This window comes from Chamaea fasciata, unplaced genomic scaffold, assembly GCF_029207755.1.
Source record: "Chamaea fasciata isolate MVZ Bird 193981 ecotype frontalis unplaced genomic scaffold, bChaFas1.0.hap1 SCAF_7, whole genome shotgun sequence".
NCBI lineage: Eukaryota > Metazoa > Chordata > Aves > Passeriformes > Sylviidae > Chamaea > Chamaea fasciata.
In genome coordinates, this window is record NW_027094092.1 from 5876487 (window position 1) to 5901152 (window position 24666).

At 39.3% G+C, this 24666-nt stretch overlaps 1 protein-coding gene across 1 annotated transcript; it reads left to right on the top strand.

The window, feature by feature from the left end:
* The first annotated feature begins 8339 nt into the window (after window positions 1-8339).
* On the top strand, window positions 8340-23461 carry SLC5A12 (solute carrier family 5 member 12). Its single transcript, XM_066186823.1, has 15 exons — window positions 8340-8744; window positions 10667-10732; window positions 11746-11797; window positions 13081-13148; window positions 14151-14305; window positions 15479-15619; window positions 16935-17064; window positions 17407-17495; window positions 18208-18320; window positions 19436-19503; window positions 19853-19939; window positions 20566-20744; window positions 20951-21054; window positions 21326-21447; window positions 22175-23461. Exons 1-15 carry the CDS (start codon window positions 8388-8390, stop codon window positions 22331-22333), a joined length of 1890 nt encoding a protein of 629 aa, XP_066042920.1. The 5' UTR covers window positions 8340-8387; the 3' UTR covers window positions 22334-23461.
* Window positions 23462-24666: the final 1205 nt, after the last annotated feature.

The window sequence follows — 24666 nt, forward strand, 5'->3', positions numbered from 1 at the left end:
TTTAAGAAACTGATTTAAAATAAACAATGAAACAAAAACTTCTGTGGCTGAAAATGTCACCTAGACACCATCAAGATTTATCTGCTTTTTCTGTCACTTGTGAGAGAAAAGCTTCAGCAGGCAGCAGGAAGGGAACTTAACAGCACAAAGATACTCTAAATGTTGCTATAAATGCCTTCAATTTAAATTATGATTTTTCACATACTGAGTGTTCACAGTCAAAGCCCTCGCTGGTGGAATTATGAGCTCCCAAGCTGACCCCATCCATGTTCCTATAGACTGGGTGACAGACAACAGGCTGCAAGCACAGTCACAGTGCCCTGCAAATGTTTTCCGTGGGCATCAGGAAGGCATTCACTTTGGAGCAGAGACCAATTATTTATATCTCCTGAAGGAAATAAAAAGAGTTCCTGATGTATGTCTCCAGCTGAGGTTTTGTTTTCTTCATTATGGTTCCTGATAGTTGGGGGTGACCCTGAGGTATTACTTTAGCTTTTTCTGTCAAAATCAGAAGGTAATGCTGAGAGCTAGAGCCCCTATGGCACCTGTGCAGGGATGCTTTCTTGAGCCTGTGTCCGAAAAGTTATCTGCTTCCTTTGTCTGTCCCCAGACAAGCAGGGCACAAACTTCCTTCAGTTATGCCTGAGTTACACCCTTGCTTTCCCTAAACAAGTATAACAAAAGTGTCCTGATATCCTGGAGTCAACAGCACACGAACATGAAGAAACCTGACCGGTTCATCAAACAGAATCAACAGATGTGGGAGTAATATATCGCATAAGCAAATTCCAGAGACTTTTTTATAGCCATCCACACTGTTACGATATCCCTTTACCTGATTTCAAAGCAATTACTGTGGCAGCAGATAATACGTCCAGCTTTACATGAGATGCAGAGCACATACTCAACTCTTATGAAACAAGACAACATGGCATTGCACGTGAACTCCCCCACTAACCACTGTCTAGGGACAAGGGCTGTTTGCCAAATATATTTTCTCTGATTCCTAATGCTCACTTTATGTAATAGTATTTTTTGGCACCCTTTGAAAGTTTTCACCACCTCTTCTTCTTTTTACCACTTCTCATCCCCCTTCAGGAAAGATAAGAAGAGAATCTTATCCTTCAGGGAGGATAAAAACAGAATAACAGAATCCTAGAAAATTCTGAGTTGAAAGGGACACATCAGGATCATCAAGCACCTGCACAGGACACCCCAAGAAATCCATCATGTACCTGAGAGCATTGTCCAAACACTTCTTGAACTCTGTCAGGCTTGGTGTCATGGCCACTTCCCTGGGTAGCCTGTTCCAGTGCTCAATCACTCTTTGGGTGAAAAACCTTTTCCTGATATCCAACCTAAACCTTCCCTGTCTCATCTTCATGCTATTTCCTCAAGTTCTGTCCTTGGTCACCAGGATAAACAGTTCAGTATCTGATGCTCCTCTTGCCCTTGTGAGGATTTTGAAAACCACAATGAGGTCTGACCTCAGTCTCCTCCAGGCTGAACAAACCAAGTGCCCTCAGCCACTCCTCACACGGCTTCCCCTCAAGGCCCTTCACCTTCCTCATGGCCTCCTTTGGATGTTCTCTAATGGTCTAATGCCTTTTTTATATTGTGGCACCCAAAACTGCCTCAGGACTCGAGGTGAGGCCACCCCAGCTCAGAGCAGAGCAGGACAATCCCCTCCCTTGCCCAGCTGGTGATGCTGTGCCTGATGCCCCCCAGGACAGGTCTGGCCCTCCCAGCTGTCAGGGCACTGCTGTTTCATGTCCAACTTGCCATGGACCAGGGCCCCCAGGTCACTTTCCACAGAGCTGCTCTCCAGCCTCTCCTTCCCCAGTCTGTACACACAGCCAGGGCTGCCCCACCCCCCCAGGTGCACTTTTCCTTGTTAAACTTCATACAATTGGTGATTGCCTATCTAATTTGTTGAGGTCTCTCGGCAGGGCATCTCTGCTTTCTAAAAGGGCAGCCGAAATAAAGGTCCAAACAAAAGCTTTTATACCCGAATTTAAATTAGTCATGAGATTTTAGCAAAGCATTAAAATTTAGGCTCTCATATGTATGACGGACAGGAAGGTCTGTCAGGGCAAAGACCTATGGAAAATCAATGGCCCAGTTCCTTTCTTCTTCACCTCTTGCCACCTCACTCATATTAGAGGCAAGATAATAATGATTAAAGATGATTAATCTCCTAGTCGTCCAAAAGAAGGTGACCCTTTAGTTTAGATTTTCTGTGGTGTGGGAAAACATACTTTTTATAACATAAGTTCATTGGAGTGCATGAACCATCTTATTTGGGGGAAGGTGTCACACCTCTTTAGTGTTAAACATCTTCATCCCTCAGGAAGTGCCTAAATTTCCCCTTTATATTTAGTAGGGTAACACACCAGTGAGTGAACATTTGTGATCCTCAGCTTTATTGTAAGTTGGGATGCTCAATAAACTGCTCATGAACAGCACAGACCTTCTGTGTGGACCCTTAACAGCAATCCTGTGATGTACAAATTATCTATCTATCCCTAGGATTGCTGCTTGACTGTTTCCAAACGCTTCTTTTGCACAGTTAAGGTGGAAAGTCTATAACTTATTAACAGTTGAAGACCTAATCAGATGACTTTGGTTTCTGAAGATTTTAACAGCACAGAAATACTGAAGTGCACATTACTTTTTCATTCTCTTAAAGTATGTTCTGCTTCTTTATTCTTAAATTATCTGCAGTGAGATCTCAATCCCCTCTTTCCTTCCCAGGTGGTACTATTTTCTCCCTAAAGTGCTTTTTGATTCATGTATGAAGTGCCTTACTTTTACTGTGCCTTTTCTTCCTTTTAAAACAAAGTAAAATTGTAATGCTGCTATTTTGTTCAGTCCTTGACTGCCATCTTTTGCTGAGGTACACTGAAATGCACAGCTGATCCTTCCGACAGTCCACAAGTTTTACAACCTCTTAACTTGTTCATTAAATAAAAAGAGAAACCCAATTTAACAGCCTTAGTCTGCAAATCTGTAAGCCAAACAGAAAATAAGTTATGTTTTCTTAGAAATTAGTTATATTTATCCATTAGCTATTAGTCAAGAGTTGTGTTCTACTCTTCCCTGCAGTTGGATCACTCCCCAGCTATCCTGTCAGGACGTGATGTCTCATACTTGCTCTGCTTGGATGTCTGTCTGCTGGTGGACAGATTTACAGATTTCAGAGGAAGATACACCCTGGGCAGATGAGCAGCAAAGTACTTTCTTGTATCCTACTTTTCCCTCTACAGTAAAATTCAGGGGAAGTGAAAGACTGGTGGGTGACTGGCATGGACCTGTGGAGGGGCACAGTGAAGAGGCAGCTGGGAAGATGTGAGGATGGCTCAGGGCCTTGGGAAACTGCAGCCACAGAGGGACCCTCATCCACTGCAGTAGTGGAGGGGTAAATGATAACTGACATATAATTTTAGGCTGTTTATTTTTTCTTGAAAATATGACTGTTCAAAACACAGTGTTTCAGATTCCTTCTTCCTATGCAACTTTCTAGGTGTTTTGCAGAAGAAAATCCAATTCTCAATGTAAACCATGCATTTTTCTCCTGAAAAATGCTCACAAAGGGCACAATTGTGTTTGCAAGCAACTCCACAAACTTTTCATCCTACAATGACAATAGAGGGAAGCAGGACTGGATGGGTCTTGACCACTGGCCACAGAGGCCACCGGGTGTCCTGATGTGACCTGGCACTTCAGGGAAGAATAATCCATGGGGAGGACTCTGTGTCCCCAGAGAATGATCTGTTTTGAAACCCAAAGCTGTAATTCCAGTTCCTCATACTACTGGACTATAATGATCTTTTTATAGATAAATGAGCATGACTTTCTGAGGAAAGAGTAATCATTAAAGAAGAGCCTCTTAAGAAAAACCAAAGTCCACTGTCAAGGGAAGATAATAACCCCTAAGTTTAACAGGATTTCTGGAAGACACAGTATTTCAGTGCGTTTTTTTGCTCCAGAAATTTACTTTTCCTCAATAAACTAGTTTTCACTTCTTTTTCATCTATCCAATCAAACGTGACTTAAATCCTCCATTTCTATGATTTTTTTCACAGTTTGATATTGAAAAATATTGAAAAGGAATAAGAAAATATTTCAGTCATGTATTAGGATACAGCAAAAGAGTTGTTTAGTATTTAGCAAAATAAATTATTCACAGAATTTTTTCTGTTATCTTCATTTTTAGAAGGAGAAAAAATATCCTTCAGTACTGCAGAGGTATTTATTTAACTGATTGTTGCACTTTAAATGATTTCTAGTGGAAATCAATATAATAAATAGAGAAACTTTCTGACCTAGGTGTTAGAAATTCTTTCCTTAGAGAAATACATGTAATGTTTAATTTTTATAATGCTATTTAGAGGATGTTGCTGTTTATGGATACTATGCAAAGTATGCAACCTGTGAGATCTTAATTTTTTAAGTTAAATCAAGTGTATTTTCTATGTATAGATCTAAGAATTTAGAGTGGCACCAACAAATAGATATCAACAAATGGATATAAAATTTTACATGTGACTTGATACTATGTTACAGAATGACACTTATGTTTATAACAGTGGACAGATCTCAGACTCAAATACTGGCCTTTAGCATCAAAATAAGTGCAGAAGATGCAAAAATTTTAAGTAATTTCAGAATTCAAAACACATTTTTCTTCTTCTCTGTACTCATGATCAGTTGGTCTTGGATCGAGAGTCAGGTCCTGGATCCCTTACACATGACAAAGGATATCTAGCAGATTTACTCAGCTGAAGCCAGGAAAAACGTTCATGATCTGATCACTGAGCATCAGACTACATGATTCTGGTCTGGGCTCATCTGGGCTGATGACTTCTATCATCTCAAACTGGCATTTATTCCAAATGGAAAGCTCTCATTGCAAGGAAAAAAAGAAGAAAAAAAAGGAAAGCAAGAGTGGAAAATACAGGTGTGGTCGTGAGAGCAGCAGGCAGAAGTACCTTCCGCTTCCTCCTAGGGAACTGCTTGTAAATATGTAAGGTGTGGCACATACAGCATCACCTTTCTGCGTGTTAGGATAAGGCAGGTGCATCTTGCAAGCTAGAAGAAATGCTCAACCCTCAAGCTAATAGAATGCTAAATTGTGGTTTGTCTTTTTCCTAATCTCAAACTGAAAGATGCAATGATATATATCCATTCACTCAAACTAGGTATCCTCTCCCCCTTAAAAGGCTATTCTCATGTTCTGCACAATCAGGGGCAAAAAGGTACAGCAGTTCATGGAAAAGAGCATTCCTTGCAAGTTTTCCTGCCTGACTGCAGCAAGTCAGGCTGCAGCTCATTAGTCACACCCTTAACTTTGCTATGCTCAAGTACTTTTTTTAGATGTTGAAATGGGGCCTGAAATAGAACCTCAGGTGCATACAGACTGGAGTGGAAAAGTGAAACACAAAACTTGGAATTTCTGGTCAGATTCTTGGTCAGATATTGAAAGAGGTATTGTATCTTCCAAAAGTGAAGGCTCTTCCTTGGGTTACCCTGGCTAAAAATTTCACGAGAGTTTGCATAAATAAATTTTTAAAAATATTATTATTTAAGAGAAATACAAATACCAATTATTCCCGCCTACAGAATAACATCATGACAGAATAACAAATGTTTCCATACTATTTAAAAATTTTTTCCAGAAACTGTATTTCTAAGTTATGTTATTTTTTCTCTGTGAGATTTAGCCAAAATGGTTATTCTGAACAACCCCATGGCATGATGCTGCAAATGTGTCAGAAGACTATGGCATGATAAATACACAAATTTACACTTCTACCTTGATATTCAATTTGTTATTCCACTGGTTTTTTCCTACTTGTGTAAAATACTATCATCCAAAAAATCCCCACTTTTCTCCTAGAAAAAATATTCATAATTTTAGAGAAATTGCTGCAGGCATATATTTAGGCAAATAGGGTTTTTTTACACTACACTTTTTTTTCCTAGAATGAATATTTCAGGGATCTTCCACTTACAGTTTCTTTGGTAACATGACTAGGAGAGAAACCTTCTGACTCCGATCATTATTTTTTTCATTTTCTTTTTATTTTCATTTTTTATCCCAGGCTTTATAAACAGTTCTCTGCTCTCTCAGCATTGTAAGACTGATAATATCTTATTTAGATAACGCAGTTCAGCAGCTCACATTTAAGGATAAATACCCTCAAGTTTGAGGGTCTTGCATATTTTGTGAATTCACTTGATGTCTGTGTGATCAAACTAGATCAATCTATGGTTTTCCTGGTCAGTCTTACAAGCTGCATACAAACACCATTGAATTATCTTCCTGCCAGACTGGATTGATGATTGACTCCAGAAACTCCCTGTTGTAATGGCGTAGCTTTTGCCGTTGACAGAGACATTTATTGATAAGACCCTGTGGGTATGAAACAAAACATGCAGAAAATATTCATATCCATATCCACACTTATAGGGAGAGAAGAGAAAAAGGGGAAAAAGGCAAAAAAACCACTTTCTCTAAAGCAGAGGAATGCTTGGCTGCTTTTTTGAGAGTGTAACACTTAAAGGCATTTGATCTGTGCAAAAGAGAGTTATTAACTAGTGATAGTTGTATACTTGGATACAGTTGTATGAAAGCTCTCAGAATGTTACCTATACTGACTCACTTTGACTGATTTGCATAGTGGAAAGTGGTTCATTGTTGTCTCATCTGGTCCCTCCATCTCACTACCCATGGGTTACAGGACACAATGATGTGCTATGGCAACTGCTATATCCATATCCTGGATTTCATCGAGGTCTGGGTCACAGATCCCAAACCTGAACTTCATATTTTTATGTGGACTAAAACTGTTTTCTCTATAGATGAAGCAGTACCCTTAAAGAAGTAACTTTATTGGTTTGCGGTTTTTGTTTGTTTGTCTTTTTCAATTCACATTTGGCAATAAAAGAGGACTTTCAACTCCCCCTTTTACACTCAGTCTCACCAAAAATCAACTATAACATTGCACAATCTCTACTGCACACATGGACAGAAGAAGTCCTTCTTCTAAGCAATGGATGGGAACAGGCAAGACTTCCAGTCTGGACACTGAGTTGCTACTGACACAGCGAAACTACCTCCACTTACCAATGACTTAAGAAGGAGATGTGGGGATCCATCCCTAACCATGCTGAAGAAAAGGAATTCTGCTATTTAAAGCTCTCCCAGGTTACCTGATTTCTTTTTTAAAAATTTTCTTCACGATATACACTCCACCCTTCTTTCAGGGTTGTGACTACACACACTACCTCTCTGTACAAGGTAATCCTTCAGGATGACAGATAATTTCCTGCTTCTTTCAAAAATGTATTCTTACGGCACTAATGGAGATAAAACGATTATTCAATTATTTAAAACAAAAACACAAAAGGAAAACCTAATAATTGAATTTACAGAATTATGCCACAGTTAAGATAAATGGTGCTGGTCAATCTGGTTTTCTATGATTCTCTAGTCCTGTAAGTCCAACAAAGTTGTATATGGATAAATAAAATATCACTTCTGACAGGAACCCGTACAAGCTATATTGCCGTTAGTAGAAGTCAGTTAAAAATTAGTTTCTAACTGAAATTCATCCTGAGACAGTGCAGCACAAACCACACTTCTGTTCATCTGGAGGTTCATCTGTTCATCTGGGTTTCCAAACACACCAAGGCTGGAATACAGCAGGTGGGGAGAAGCACCATAGTTAGTTTTAACCATTAAACACTTCAGTTTCTTATGGCCACCTTAAGTTTCAGGGATTCTAACAAGGACCACGTTTAGCATATCAAAGGACAACTGTAAAGCCTATTGCTGGCATTCAAGATCAGTTTTTAACCACATGAGGAAATTGCTTCTATGAAAAGAGACTCACTAGTGAGACAACAGGTTTGTACACTGAGCTTTCCTTCCTTTCTCTCTCCTTAATTTTTTTCTCTATTGCTCTCATTTTATTATTTAAAAATGCTGAGATGTTAGAAAAGAGTTAGATCAAGTCATTGTGCCAGGCTAATGTTTAACCTTAAATTTACACATCACAGATAAAAAGGGAATGTACTACAAATTTCACAGCTAAGTCCCTTATTTCAGCTTGCTGTGCAGAAGAACCCATAGTACTAGGGTCTAAGTACATTCTTCCTTAACTCATCCTTAGCTAGCTTTTTTTCAACTCCTTAGAACTGAACTGGATTAGAAAAAGTCTTCTGGCTGAACATTCTTCCAGTTTATTGTTTTTTATTGCTGAGCTACAGATAAGCTTCAGCTTTGCTGTCAACAGAGTTAATCTGGTGCACCAGACAGCACCAGATTAGCACCAGACATAGTAAATCAGAATCTTCCGTCAGAGAATTATACAATCAGTGCAATGCCAAACTTTGTAGCTCCAGAAGTCAAAAAATTTGTGGCTTGGGACTATGTTGTTTTTGCAGCGCTATTTTTAGTCTCTGCCAGCATTGGAGTCTTTTTTGCAGTCAAAGAGAGGAAAAAGAAAACTTCAAAAGAATTTTTGGTGGGTGGTAAGCAGATGACATGTGGACCCATAGCTTTTTCTCTTACATCAAGCTTCATGTCAGCAGTAACAGTCCTGGGGACACCCTCCGAAGTTTATCGCTATGGAGCATCCTTTGTGCTCTTCTTTCTTTCGTATACACTTGTCATAATTTTTACTGCTGAACTTTATCTACCTGTTTTTTATAGATCTGGCATCACAAGCACTTATGAGGTAAGTAAAAATCATAAAATAAAGGCACTATTCTAGCATAACTAAGTATCATGCATATATTTTTTAAGATCGTTGACAGAAAGCTTTCTGCAGTGTTTTACAGGACAAATATATTGATATATTAATTACTTTTAGAAATCATTTGCATTGCTCAAACTAGTTATTTATATTGCATAAGTTGAAATCGCAATCTAAGGGTCAGAGCTTCTTTTATGCACATACAGCACAGACAGGATGTGGGTTTACACACAGCACCGTATTAAATTACAGTTGGAAAATATTAAAGCGTACCCAAATGCTTCTGGTCTTTTGAGTATTCTGCTCTGGTTTAGAGAGACAGACTTTAAGAACAACATTCAATACTATTGAATTCAAACTTAGTCTAGATATGGTAATTTTGACCAAGCTTCTATATCTAAATAGCTGAGGTTGTAGGAAGAGAAAGTAGGTGGCAGACCTGTTCAAAAAATAAAAATTAAAGCAGAAAAGAAGAGTCAGGGCTGAGGAATGAATACAAGCATTCTCTAGGAAATGAAATTAATGACTTCTGTATTCCGTAGAAATTTTGCCTGGCATTTTCCCTGGAACACATTTTTTCCTTCATAATGCAGTTCAGTAGCAGCCCTTATAACCTGCACATCCACAGGACAGCTACTGACCATTTGGGATGGCCTCTTACTCACTTCAGTCAACTCCTGCAAGTTTGGGCAGTTTCAACTAAGCAAGAATTGGATGATGAAACTGGGTTAGTTCACAAAGAACTTTCTGGTAATAGAAAGGCTGCTCATGCCCACTGACCCCAGACCCAAGGTAGCACTTTGGTCAAACAGATCTGCCTGGGTATTTGGAAATATTTTCAGGTCAGTGAAGCGTAAAATTGACCATTGCTGCAAGTAGTTGCATTTTCTAGTTGGTTTTGATCCAATATCAGAGAAATAATTACTTTTGTCATCTGAACCACCTAAAGTGTCATTGTAGACAGAGAGACCCTTCAAGCGTGCTGGAAAGGTGACTGTTGGCTTCATGAATTATTTTTAGAAATAGGTCAAGTTACATAAATTAGCTATGTATTTAGGTGGCAGGCTGTGGGGTTCATTATGCAAGAAACCCAAGATCAGCATGAGCAAAATGAAGAAAAAAGATGCATTGGCAGAACAAAGTGCACAGCCTAGAGACTTGTAAAAGAGGGAAAACTTGGACAGCCCATGCCTGGTGTCTGCAGGGGGGCGCATGGGACTGTGGTCCAGGAAGAGCCTCCCTGCATGGAGGGAGAGCTGAGAGACTCTGGAGAGACCCCAGATGGTGATTCAGGCTTAAAACCTGGGCTTCTGAGTCTAGAGACCCACTCACCTCTGTAGTTCCTTTGAAGGTGGCAACACCTCTCTACATCCTTGAACCTGGAAGTCCATAAGATCCCCCTTCTTGCCTCTTCATATTGGCGATGTGCAGATTGGGCTTTAGACTGAGACAGGACAAGTGGGAAAGCCAGCTTAGCTCCTGCACTAGGCATCCATGTAGCTGCTTCCCCATTTGCTCCATCTCTACTTTGTCACTACTGGAGTCAATTCTATATCTGCTAGAGATGAGCTCAAGTTTCCTCAATGTATAGTTGGAATATACTTTCAGTTGAAGTTTAAATTTCTTCACAATTCTTGGGATCTTCCAGTTATTCCTGGTACAAATCAGGTATTGATTACTGCAACCCAATATAGAACTTCAAGTACAAGGTACAGATGAGAAGATTTCTTAAATGTAATTATTGTTATGTCTAATGGCAATCCTGCTCTCCTCATTAACTATTCATAAAAGCAATGCCAGCTGCCAGTAAGTTTACTTGCACAGTAAGATGTTACTTAGGGCAAACAGAAGGGATGTCACAGATGCTACATGTGTACTTTACTGAGATTATGGTTTTTTCCTAGTATTTGGAGTTAAGATTTAACAAGATTGTCCGTCTTGCTGCAACACTGATTTACATCCTACAGACGGTAAGACTGACTCCTTTTTTAATGCTAATTTCACTCAACGTTCATTTTCACAGACTAGTCTCACACAGCACATTTTTTTATAATGACGTTTTAATAAGTAATCTTTTTCTCTCAGTTTTTTCACTTGAACTATGAATGCTGAAAAGAAAGTATGATTATATTTTTAACTGTCTAACTTCCTAACTTTTCTCCTTTAGTATCAGGAAGGCAATTTTAGTTGTCTTTAACACTTTAACATATCTATGCTGTACTCATTCGTGGTCTAATTCTGTTCACTTGAAGCCTCTCTCTTCCCAAACAAGTGAATTCTGTCTTTCTTGAGAAGATGGTCAAGCTTTACTGGGTATGTTTCATTACCCATTTATGAAATTGAGGTGAACTATCCTATTTGGAAACTGTTGCACAAGGTATCCTGGGCAAATGCCCTGATAGCTGTGGTCCAATGATGGTCACTCCTGTGACCATCTTGAAAGGTCACATTAGTTGTGTATTTAATGGAAAGATAGGATTTGATGGGAGATTAGGAGGCATTTCCTTCTGCATTAATTCAATTTTAAATAATTCCCAAACCTTTGGCAATAGATATGAATGCTTAATGACTTTGATGCTTTGTTTCTCCATCAGTTCTCTCAGGCCTTACATGTAAAGGGTATTGAGTCATTTACTTTGAAAGGAATTGAATGGGAAAGTGAAAATTTAGTTTCTAAGATCAATGCAACTTTTTTTCTGTATCACTATTTGTGTTTTCTGGAGGCACCCTTTTTCTATTTCATGAGGATATTTTGTCATCTATTTGTCTTAGCAGTAGAGAAAAAAGTAATACAGAGAGATAATGATCCTTTCCTCAGAAAGGAATTAGACACAAGATTTTAATTTTTAAGGGCTGAAACAGAAAGCCAAATACAATACAAGCTGATCTAAAGAAACCCCTAGATCTGGTATTTTGCTCAGAGCCCTACTCTACATATAAGTTTTATCACTAAGCATTCAAATACATAATTTTTCTCCTTCAGATCCTTTATACAGGAATAGTGGTCTATGCTCCATCACTGGCACTCAACCAAGGTGAGTTCTTATGCTGCACTTCACTGCTACCCCGAATAACCACACCAGAAGGACTGTCTGAGTAAATGAAGTGAAAAAACATAGATAAAGACAAAAACCCAACCCTTCTCCAAGGTGCTATAGGAATGTTTTCGCCTTCACCTTGTAGCTCTGCATTTCTGACTCCCCAGGTTCCTCTCACACCCAAACATTAGCAGGAGCCTCATGACTGGTCTTCTGCTATCCTTTCCAGTCAGAACCACCTGAAGAGATTTGAAGTAAACAATTTCCCAACATCCTGACAAAGTTCACAGTACAAGCTGATGATCCAAGACCATACTATGCACTTTGATTCCTCCCGTCCCTGTCTTTTGTATTCAGGTTTCCATGGGCATAACTCTTTTCCCCATAGCCGGAGATGAATGCTGTTCTGTTGTCCGTCCTCAGACTCCTTCAATTAATATTTGCAAACTAGGCATAGAGCATCCATCACCAGAGATGGGATTTGTAATTTTACTCTTATAGAGCACAAGGAATCCACATGGCCCAAATCCTGATTTTACCAAAACTGATTCAGAAGAGATTGTGAGGCTCTTCTCATTGTTCATTATCTGAGTTGCATTCAGTCTGTTTGATCCCACCACTTACACAATGCCAAGTTTTCTTCCTCTGTCATGCAGCTGAATTTCTTCTGGAAGTTCTCATTCATTATTATACCATTCTAACTTTGCTAATAAGAGGACCTTTACAAATAGCTTTGCCCTCACAGACTATGACTGGTGGGTGAGATTTCAGTATCAGCCAAAACAAAATCTGTTCGTCTTGTGCAAAGAAACTACGAAGCAAAATGAACACAGAAAGTTGTTTTAATGAAGGACATTTTAGCATTAAGTCATTCTTAGATGCAGGTAATGGAATTTACTTAGAGGTTGGGGTTTTTTTGTCTTAGGATTTTGGGGAATCTCTGAAGAACTTGGTTTCTCAAGAAATAGTTCTGAACTAAAGCAGAAGTGAGGCATTCCTTTAAAGGTCTCTCCCATCAGAATGTTATTATTGCTTTATACAAGTATTCCTAAGTGTTACTTTTGCTTGAAAGTTAGTTAATTTCAATTTGAAAGAAAACAAGAATGCAATACAGTGTTCTACAAAACTTGGAAAATCTGGCAAAGCTCCTAATTGATACAAAAGATTAAAATTAATAATTACTCCTATCCTTCTAAAGCTAAAGGATTACAGATCTTCTGCTACCTTCCAGATGACTTACATCCATTTCTCTAACAGTTTTGTTTTCATTGGTTTTGCAGTCACTGGATTTGATCTCTGGGGCTCTGTAGCTGCAACAGGAATTGTCTGCACTTTCTATTGCACCCTGGTACGTAACAGGCATAACTGAATGGTTGGAACACAGATGGTTAATTCAACCATCATTTAAACATGACAGACTATCAGAGAAGGATGGCTCCTGTGGAGAACATACAGATAAATTTCTTCTACACTCTGTCTTATAAGGAAGTCTATTTGGAGGAAAAAAATTCCTCTCTAATTCTCTGCTGCGTGTCTCCATGTTTAAAACAGCCATCCTGAGACAGGGTCCAGATAAGGATGCCATAAGCTTCCCCTGTGATCTTTTGAGAAGATGATTCTTACCTTTTACAAATTATAGGCTGAAAAACACTGTAACGAAAATTGTGCTCAAGAACAAAGCACTAAAACCTGGGAAGGATAATCAACAGGTCAGAGAACTTTACTTTTGAGTGGAAGAAACATGAGACTCCAAATTCCAAAATACATGTGTTGTACAGATATTTGCAGTGAAGCAGCAGAGCCCTGGGGCTCAGGACACAAATTGCCACTCTCATCACCACTAATGATTTTTTCAATATTACACTCCACTCTTGTTGAAAACACTTATTATATGCTCTAGTACTGATGTGATCAAATATAAAAGTAGCTATGGAAGAAAGGGGAATGGCAAATTTTCTGCAGCTACTTTTCTGTGTTAGGCTAATTGTGGACCACTGGGCTCTGAGGATGTATGGAGTCCAATGGGATGTAGGAACAGGCCAAAACTCCCTAAGCTTTTGTTCCACACCATGGTATGTTCAAATGCATGCGTCAAATGCATATAAAGGAGGCAGAAAAAAAGCATTTAACTGAAAGTCAAATATTCTCCTGTGCCCATAGACAAACTATTTAGGCTGTGAAATTTTGCGACCTGCAGGAATACACACTTTGTGGAAGAATGCAGAGCCCTGATTTGCTAGGTGCTGAACATACAGCTCATGAGCTGTCTAAATAAGGAGTCTTCTTACATTTTTCAGTATTTGAGCAACAAGAAAGAAGATTGATGGTATACAGTTTCTCTTCGTTTTAGGGGGGATTAAAAGCAGTTGTCTGGACAGATGCATTTCAAATGATTGTTATGGTGGCTGGCTTCTTGACGGTTTTGGTTCGAGGAACTAGTCTGAATGGTGGATCAACCAAAGTCTGGGAAGATGCCCATGAAGGATCTCGGCTAAACATATTTGAGTAAGAAACAAATTATGCAAACTACTCCTTTATGCGTATTTAATGTTTAGAAACCCTACCCTCAGTAAGCCAAAAATACACAGACTTGGTTTTAAACAACACTGGTGACTCAGAGAAGTCCATTCCTCATCTCTTCAGCTATTGCAATGCATTTGACCTTTAGGAAAGCTTAACTCTTTCAAGAAATCAAAGGTTTGCTGAACTGACAGGGAGATTTGCCATTTTTTCCACGTGTAGCTACAAATCAGCCCAATTATCCCTTCCAATTTCACACACAGAATATTCTGAGTAGGAAGGGATCCACAAGGATCAACAAGTCCAGCTCTTAAGTAAATGGCCCATACAGGGATCAAATATAAAACCTTGATGCAGTTAGCACCGTGTTCAAATCAACTGAGCTAATCTTAGTGCCTAATGGTATATATGTTTCATTTTCTGTTCATAAAACTGACACTGTGTTTTACTTGCACTCACCACAGCAGCTAGCAATAGTGCACCAGTGCACTGGGGAAGAAATCTGATTTTCCTTTGGCTGTTTGAGGCATTTTTTGGTTAATCAAGGCAAGGCAGTGACAGAATCCAACAGCAAGGTCAAATGTTATCTGCTGTCCTGACCAAGATAAAGAGAACTGCTAAGATGACACATTCCAGACAGAAAGATACACCTGTATGAGTTAGATTTGCTGAGAAACAGAATTTTGTTGTACAAAAGATAACACAGCATCTGAAGAAATTTCTTGTAAAGGAAGGTACATCATAATGATGTGTTATTAAAAGTTTACAGGATTTTTTTTAGAGTTTGGTAAACAACCTTGCTCCTTACAGAAGACAGGGTCCCAGGCAGGATGACTTGTAGGTCTGCTGCAATACGACACAGGTCTGATGCCTGAGAATAAGCATCCTTATAAATTTGATTAATCTCAATTAAGTGATCCTCTGACTAGGCCTGAATGATATTTGTTTATCCTGACTTGAAAACAACGTGTTTCAATATAAAAGTAAAAAAACTTCCAAACCTGAGCACATCAGATGTTGTCTGTTCTGGAAAACAGTGTTACCAATGCAGAATTTTTGATTCGGATGGTAGGACATGCCAGATAGTTCTGAAAAAAAAATCACCTACCTCTTGTTTAAATAAAAAAACTAAATCACTTCTTTCTTTCTTTCTTCCAGCTTTGATGTTGATCCTTTGAGACGACATACCTTCTGGACAATAGTTATTGGGGGAACATTTACATGGCTAGGGCTCTATGGAGTCAATCAGTCTACAATACAGAGATGCATTTCCTGCAAATCAGAAAAGCATGCTAAACTGTAAGCTACCTGTCATTAACTTATTCCTGCAATCAATCAAGAATCACACTACGTTTGTCAACTATACTAAATAAATATTGGGATCCCATTAAGTGGTAAAAAGCTAGTTTTGCTCTGACAGTCTTACTACCTCTGGCTCAAAATGACTTAAGTATATGCAGAGGAAAAAGAAAAATCCATCTCTTGCAGATTATCAATTTATGGTCAGGTTGATAAACTAATCCTCAGAAGGAGAGTATGGCAAAGATGCCAACACAGAAGTTGTGCTATCTACAGCCCCATTGTAAAAATGTATCTATTGGAACTGTTTTTTATGTTATACTGGATTTAAAGTTGTTATTGATTTAGTGGGGCACTACAGAATATGGTAATACCTAAATAAAATTAAATCATAATAATTTCTTAAAATTCTGCAGCATCAGAATAATCCGAATCAATGAAGAACAAAGTGAATCTTCACAATATGGATATACAGGTTTCCAGCTTGCTACCTGCCTCAACTTCAGCAGTAGTGTAGGCATAGATAGACGTATTTTACTAAACAATCAGATTTTTTTCACACACCTAGGGCTAATTGCCTGCACATGTGGCTAAAGAATAAAGGTGATGATTATTTCCTTTTCAGTTAGCTTTTTTGCTGTCTGTAAACATATTAATTTTTCTGAAGGTCATACTGTCTATATGAATTTATCCTGTAGAAAATGCAGTGTCTGAAAAACATTTAGAAGTCACACCAGTGAGAACATCACTACTAACAAGCTGGGTTAACCTTTGTTTCCTGGTAGCACACTCCGAACTGGTCTTAGCAGTAGATTTTGCACGAGGTGATGTCCAAACACAGTGTGAGCTCTTTAAAATCTGGCAGCACTCAGAACCTACAGGACTGCTGACACATCTTCCTAGCAGATGCTGCCACCCGCATCCATGTCATGGAATACTGTTACTTTGCATGGTAGCACTGGAAATGGTATTCCGTGTGCTCTAAAGGGAAGACAGCATCAACATCTCCCAACAGGCAAAAATCTGTTCTTACAAGGGACAGGAATGACAGACCCAGCACCCAGTGCAGCCCATTCTGCATAGAGGTTACTTGACTCTTCCAGCTCTATGGGGTTGCTCAAAAACTTTATCCTTGCCCTGTAGCATAATAATGGTGTAATCTTTCTTTATTTCTTAATCTTGCTTTGAATTACACACCCAGTCTGAATTATATAAACATTGGGATAAAGGGATCTCCCAAAAAAGTTCAGAATAAATATCTTGTAACTACTTTTTTATTTACCTTGCATTAAACAGTTTCTCTCTTTTGCTCTAGGGCACTTTACCTGAATTTATTGGGACTTTGGACAGTCCTAGTGTGTGCAGTATTTTGTGGATTGGTGATGTACTCTCATTACAAGAGTTGTGATCCTTGGACTGCTGCTTTCATTTCAGCTCCTGATCAGGTACAGATGTCCATTACAATAATTAGGAGCTGCTTTGGGCTCATATATAGGACATATCAGGACAATTTAATTATGCGCAATTCCTGTGTCCTTTCAGCACTCGGGGCTATGGTGAGTTCCAGATCAGGGCTACAATAATAACTGTTCTGGCACTTGTGCAGTACCAATTCAATTGGGCATTTTTGCCAGAAGTCATCCTTTTTGCTCAAAATCTGAAACCATATTATTTGGGACAACACCAGAATTTAGCAACGTTCTCATAAACATAAAATGCTTCTCTTCCATTACCTAGGAAACTCTTAATTACTTTCTTGTGTTGCTCTTGTGCTCCTTCTATCCCAGCTCATGCCATACTTTGTTATGGACATTTTTTCTTCGATGCCAGGAGTCCCAGGACTGTTTGTTGCCTGTGCATTCAGTGGAACACTAAGGTTTGTGAATCTGAATTGACATTTTAGCTGTTTATGATAATTTCTTGAGGATCCAGAATGAGGTCAAAGTATGAAACCCTAAGAAAAGCCCAGCTCTTTTTCTTAGAACATTCTAGGATGTAGCAGTAGTTCTTTATTAAATTATGGTACACCTCTGGAGATATTTAAAAGACATGTGGATGTGGCACTTAGGGACTTGGTTTAGTGGTGGACTTGACTGTTCTGGGTAAACAGCTGGACTCTGTTATCATAGAGGTCTTTTCCAACCTAAATTATTCTATGATTATGTTTATGATAAAGTCTGGCTCCACACCTCCAGAATCTTTTTATCCCAAATACATTTTAAAATAATGTTATCGATACAGAGAGCCAGGGTGGCACAGTAGTGACTGCACATCCTTCCTTTTTTAAGGGAGTAAACTTTTAATTCTGGAACATGTCCGTATTTAAGGTCTTTGCAAACTTGTAAATGGAAGGGTCATTTAGGATGCGTTTCTATCTTGCTCTATGCCAGCATGAAGCAGAGCCCCCAGCAATTGCAGAAGTAGCAGAAACTTCCCCAGTTAAAGTACCACATATGAAAAATACTATGAATCATACAGTTCTTAGAGAGCATTCGTGCTGAAAAAGAAGAAGCATTTCTTTATAAGTGCAACCTGATTTCAGATTGTATTTCTTCCTATTTACTTACGATTCTTTTCCCTTTCTACAGCACGGTAGCTGCCAGCATTAATGCTTTAGCAACTGTTACCTTTGAAGACTTGGTCAAGAAAGGTTTCCCAAACCTCCCCGAGAAGATGAGCACGTGGATCAGCAAAGGCTTATGTGAGTACTCTAGATGAGACCCATTTCTTTAGCAGCAAAGGGCACTGCATAGAGAGACTCCCTCAGAAAAACTTGTGCTTTGGAAACCTCCACAGGAATGTAGCACTTTATAAACCCTCAAGGTGAACATCAGCCTGATGCTTCAGTGGCATGAAGTATCAGCACCATTTGGCAGAGAAACAAATGTAGACTGGCTTTAACAACCACTACTCAGAATCCTTGGAGAAGTTTTTTCTGCTGAAAATATTGGAAAACACTCTTCATAATACAGAAAAAAATATCAATGTAGTTATTACCACATTATAGTAGTATTTATTTAGATTAATACAGTAATTAATTTCTATTCAAACTTAGAATATTGCAAAAGCGGGTTATTCAGCTTTTCAGAGAAAAAGTATGAAAACAAAAAAGTAAAAAACCCCACAAAATATCATCAATATATCAAGGATCCAACATTATTTTAATTTTTAGGGTATTTGTTACAATTATTGCAGTAAAATCATAACCCTTTTATGAATACCATGATAATACCATAAGAATTCTATTAAAGTTCATAAATATAATGAAAGAGCCAAACCCATATATTTTCTATCTTTGCTACTGTTTTAGTCTTCTTCATTCTTGTTTTTCCACTTGCTACTTTTTTTTTTTAATCACTCTGGACCTAGAAAGATAATTTTTTATGTCCAAAACCAAGTTGTGCTAGCAAAGAAGTTTTGGTTGGCTTTACTCAAGACTGCTGCATACAGGGTTTCACCTACCATGAAGTGAAAACTGGTGCCAAGGGAAGAAGGCCATGCTGTTTTATCATTTTGCAGCTCATTTATTAGATTATTTTTAAAGTGATATTTAAAGGCAACAGAAATATTTCTACATGAGGCATAACTTCTAAATGAACTTCATTGCTATTTTTCTACTTTGTAAGCAATAACAATCAACCAAAAATTCAACGAGACTTCACACAAGGCGCTCCTGGGTGTGTAATGGTCTACACTAAACATCCAGTAAGAAGTGCAGATTCCTCCATGCTGGCTGGTCACCTCAGGCACTACTGAGCTAGGAACTATTTCCACAATTAACCAGCATTGAGAACCTTGCTACCTTCTCTTTTCCAGGTATATTATATGGTGTCCTGTGCACTTCAATGGCTGCAGCAGCATCGCTGCTGGGAGGAGTTGTGCAGGTATTTCTTGCTTCAGAAATGTAATTAATAGGATAAGAATGAACAGAAAATGTCATGAACTGAGCAAATAATGCTGACAGCTCTGCTGACTGCTAGATTACCTAAACCATTTCTGTGGACATTTTGCTGAGAGGAATAGTAGGAAAAAAAATCCCCTAACTGCCTCACTATTGACTCACTGCTAGGAAACAATACTGAGCGTGATTCTCTCGTTAACTGTGCCTTGAAATCACTACTTATCCCTTCTCCCTCACCATTTTCCCACTGAAAATTACTGACCAAAGTCAGAATTGGGCATGTTTCACCTCAGCTGCTGCCCTGAACTCCTCTTTGTTCTCTGCACCCACAGGCCTCCCTCTCCATACACGGGATGTGTGGGGGGCCGATGCTGGGATTATTTACCCTGGGAATTGTGTTTCCCTGTGCCAACTGGAAGGTAAGGAAACAAAAATCCTGATCTAAAAGAAAACCTCTTGGTGTTTTTTGGGTCAAAACTCCATTTTGAAAATTGTTTGGGTCTTTGAGCTGCTTTTCAGATTTGAATCTGAATAGCACCTGAGGATCTAAGATCTATTTATATATGCTTTTTCCCTGCCTAAATTTATCGTGCTGAATTTAAGTCTACTCAACTGTGGAATAATTGGTGATTAGATTCACATGAGGGTTTTCTTAATTTTTTTGTTTGTTTGTTTCTGAGTTTCATTAAGAAGAAAAAATTATTCAATACTTTCACCATCCTTGGGATGCACAGAATGATTGCAAAAGCTTTGCCTTCATTCTTTCCCTCAAAACACAACATGAGGTTGTTCCATATTGCCCCATCGGGGTTCCCGTCATGGCTGGCAGAAGTAAAACTAAAATCTGTACCACAGCTTTAATCACACTTCTGCTTCAACTTTTATAAATAAAGGGCACTAAAACACCATGTTTCACACCTTAGTTGAGAGAGAACAGAATTTATTTACGCTGTAATCCATCATTACCTACTCCTGCCTAATTCACATTCACAGAAAAGCACTTTCCAGATGTCATCTTTAACAGTATCTTTCTGTTCTTGCCAAGGGTGCTCTCGGCGGCCTCTTATCTGGGATCAGCTTGGCGTTTTGGGCTGGTACTGGCTCTTTCATTTACCCTGCACCACCAACAAAGTCCATCCCCCTGCACCTGTCTACCCTCAATTGCACACTGGCTAACAGCACCGAGGCACTGGCACCTGCAGCTCCCACGGAGGCTCCAGAGAGGTATTTTTCCTATTGTTACTACGTAAGCCTGTGTTTTGCCAAGTGTGCTACCCCAGCCTGCAGCCCAAAGAGCAGGTTGGTAGCGCACTTTGGGATGCCAGATGACACCCGAGCTGCAGCATGAGCTGCATTTTGCTGGCACAGTCAGGCAACAACTTAAACACAGCAGTTGCTCATCACTAGCTGCTTTTGTCACCTCTTCACAGGCCTTTGCTGGCAGACACCTGGTACTCCCTGTCCTACCTGTACTTCAGTGCCATCGGCTGCCTGGGCTGTGCCATCACAGGGTTGTTGATAAGCTTTATAACAGGTTGGTGTTCTAAACACACATAGACACATATATATATGTGTATATATATATACACACATATAGAAACAAACACACTTTTGCAGAAGCTGGCTCAGCTGTTAAAAAAGCTTTTAAAAAGCCCAGCAGGTGACTCGAGAGACAGACTCATAAGAGGGCAGTGGGCTCTGATCCTGCTCCCCCACCTCATGGTCTGAGGCTCCCAAGGCTCATACCCAGCTATCCATAGACTCAATGTATTATTATTATTATTATTATTATTTTCTTTTCGCAGGACCTAGTAAAGGAGAAGACATCCCACCAGTGTTAATTAAGCCAGTCTGCAACCTGTTTTGCTTTTGGTCCAAAAGACTCAAAATATTCCTCTGGTGTGGTGTGCAGCATGACAGCCTGGAGGTGAGTACCTGAACCCCTCAGCTCAGCCCTGCTGTGGCCCAGGAGCAGAAGGAACATGTGCATGTGCCTTCATGAGGCCATGTGCTGAGCAGAGAACTAACCAGCTTTCAACAGTTGCTTTTGATCTTATGCAAGGGAGGCTGCATAAGCACCACAGACTGGAAATGACATCAGCCAAACCCTGGCTAGTAATGAGTCACCTATTTTTCCCATTTTCATCAAATATGGGGACTCAGGTTCTCTGAAAACAAACAGCCCTTGGGAATGCCAGGAGCTCACAAAACAGGGTCTGACCTCCCTCTCCCTGCCCTCCCTGCTCCAGCAGCCAAGTGGGAACAAAACTGCACCTCACACACTAGACCAAGCTTTTGCCTTCCATCAAGCTCAGAGAAAAAAGACTTTAGAACTCAAGTGCTTATGAAGGTCTCTTGCTGCTGGCATCCTCATCATCAGAGCCTATGAGGCTTCTGCCCTCCAGAGCAGCACCAGAGAGTAACAATCAGGGGGTGCTGCACTCACCAGCATCTGTGCCACTCTTTCCCACCTCCACCTCCTCCACAGCAACATGGGCAGCTATTCTCCAGGTGTCTCAAGGCTTTGTAGCTCATTAAACAGGCATACAGAATGAACACCTTTTTTCTTGCACTGTTTTAACAATTTTCCTTTAATCAAAGGGAAAAGGCAGTGAATATGGGATTCAAACTACAGACTTTCCTTTTTTTTCCAGATGGACTTTGAGAAAAAACTGCCTAAAGTTTCTGCAAATAAAAGTAGAACAGATAACACCTTCAAGAATAATACCAACAAAGAAAATAATCTCCAGATCCGTGGTTACAATTCTGAGGAAAATTCATATACAAACAGAAGCAAAGAATCTCGCCTCTAGAAGCTGAGAGATAAGGGACATTTAATTAAACTTTAGTTCTTCAGCTTCGGAAATTAATAACTTCTTGTACTGCATTTACCAACTTGTAGGTGACTAAGAGGGAACAATTGCTCTCTATAGCAATAAAGGCCAGATTTTTACTCATGAATTTCTTGGCAGACCTAGGAAATGATCAGAAAATGGGGTTTTGGAAGCACTGCTATTTCAGAAGAATTGTTCCGTGAATTTTTTGGAAGCTCCCATTCAGATGCAGCTGCAATACATCTGCATCACACACTCTATTCAGCCACTCATCGTTGAGGGAAATGTGCAAAGGTGAACTTAAGATAAATTAAGACTTGGGAGAAGTTTGTGAAATATCTCACTAAGGTGAATCTGTGAGCTGCCCTCTGATGGACAGAGAGAAGAGAGGTCAGGTTGAGCCTACACCCAAACTATCACAAAAATTCTCCTCACAGGAACCTTGTATAGACCAGACTGGTCTTTCAGTCACAGAGATAACTGTTCGCTTCCTCTGGGGAATTCAAGTTTTCTTTACAACTTCTCATTGTAAAAGCTATAGAACAGAGCAACAAATTTTACTTTGAATTCAGGATATTTCTTTTTCTGTGTTAGTTTTGACCTCAAAAGGATCCATTTTTATTCAATAAAGAACATAAACCAACATTTAATGATGATCATGCCTCCTAATTGACAATTCATGCTGAATTTTGAAAAGAAAGACACATATTTAGGCAAAATAATCTGTCTGTACAATGTCTTGGAAGCAGAGCCCACTCGGTGCTCTCTTTCAATGAAACACATTTCTTCTAAATCTTGCTGGTTGTAAATCAAAGTCAACAGATCACCTCTCACCTTGATAAACTTCTGGATACAGTTTTTTCAGTAAATATATTTGTTTTTAAACAAAATTCACAATTGAATGAAACAGACTGAATGAAAACATCAATGACAGTTCATGGACCCAGCTGATACATTTAGCTTGTATTTCTTTGAAGAGCCCTGCTGCCCTGCTTTATCAGTGACCATCTTTATCATGGAGATGCATGTCAGCCTGGTCCTTGAAGTTACTTCCCCTGTCTGTGTTCATGCCCTACCGCTGGAAGTGGTCCCAGGACTTTTATTAGAGAGCAGAAATAGCAGTCTGTAAATGACACTCCCTTGCTTGCATGGAATATTTGTGTTAATCCCTTTTACACTGCTTTTATTATCTCATTAAAGCTTATAGCTGAGTGTGGCTAGCTGCTTGCTGTCTCATGTGGCATGCTTTCCCTTCCTGCTTCTGTACTTGGGATAGTTAGCAAGGCAAAGATGGAAACTTAGTAAATAGTACTTGATCATTTATATCTCGTGGCCACACACATTACTGATCAGGTTGTATTAAGAAAGTCTAACTACCATGCCTAAGGATGTAACATAATTCCTGACTGAAAGTGGTTCAAAACACCAGTATGTAGCTATATAGTCAGATGGAGGATGATAAAACCCTCTCTAGTCATAGTTGGAGGATATCTGATTCAGAGATCTGTAACTCTTGCAGGAGGGAGATGGGCCACTGAATAAATGAATCAATATGATTTCAGCAGAAGCTCTTCATTGTTTACATATCAGATTCTAGGTCTACTGTCCACGTGGGCATGCATCTCTGGGTTGGCTAAGCTGCTTCTTCACGTGGCAGGCACACATCCTTACACATACCCAGTTGGTCAAGGGTCCGTCCTCATGTTGTGCTTCTCCTATCTAGGGTTTACATTTTTTACAGACATTTTCTCAGGCTCTCTTCTTATTTTTGATCCTGTTGTTTTCTCAGTAACCTTGATGAATTCCTGCGAGCTGTAACAACAGAACTGCTGGTGGTTTGATAGTATTACTCACAACCAGTTTGGCTGGTGCATCAGAATGGCCTGTTACACAGCTACATTGCTACAAACTCTGAAGACAACCAAGTCTCCTCTGAGTATTTCTTAAGGAATTTAAAACAGTATCATTATGCTCTGCATGCATTTCACAAGTTTGGCAGCACTGGATGCACTACAGACCTAACATCTTTTGAAGTCACTTGCCACAAAAGAGAATCTTAATTTATCCATTTAAAATCAGAAAAAGTGAGTTAGTTTGGCTAGAATTGCATTCTCTCCAAACGCTTTTGAAGAAATATCCTGAAGGATTTTTCTTCAACTATTTCCAGACTAGTTTTGTTACAACTAAAGCTGCTCATTGAGCTCAAGTGTTTTCTGTATTTGTAATGGAGCCAGCCACAGGGTTATACTAATTCCAACATGTGAATCATCCATGACAACACATAATGGCTAAAATCAGTAGCTTCAGCCTTC

Coding starts and splice junctions, on each gene's coding strand:
- SLC5A12 (XM_066186823.1), top strand. CDS start 8,388: ATGCCAAACTTTGTAGCTCCAGAAGTCAAAAAATTTGTGGCTTGGGAC. Junction 13,149..14,150: donor GCACTTTCTATTGCACCCTG/GTACGTAACAGG, acceptor TCTTCGTTTTAG/GGGGGATTAAAAGCAGTTGT. Junction 17,496..18,207: donor GCATTCAGTGGAACACTAAG/GTTTGTGAATCT, acceptor CCCTTTCTACAG/CACGGTAGCTGCCAGCATTA.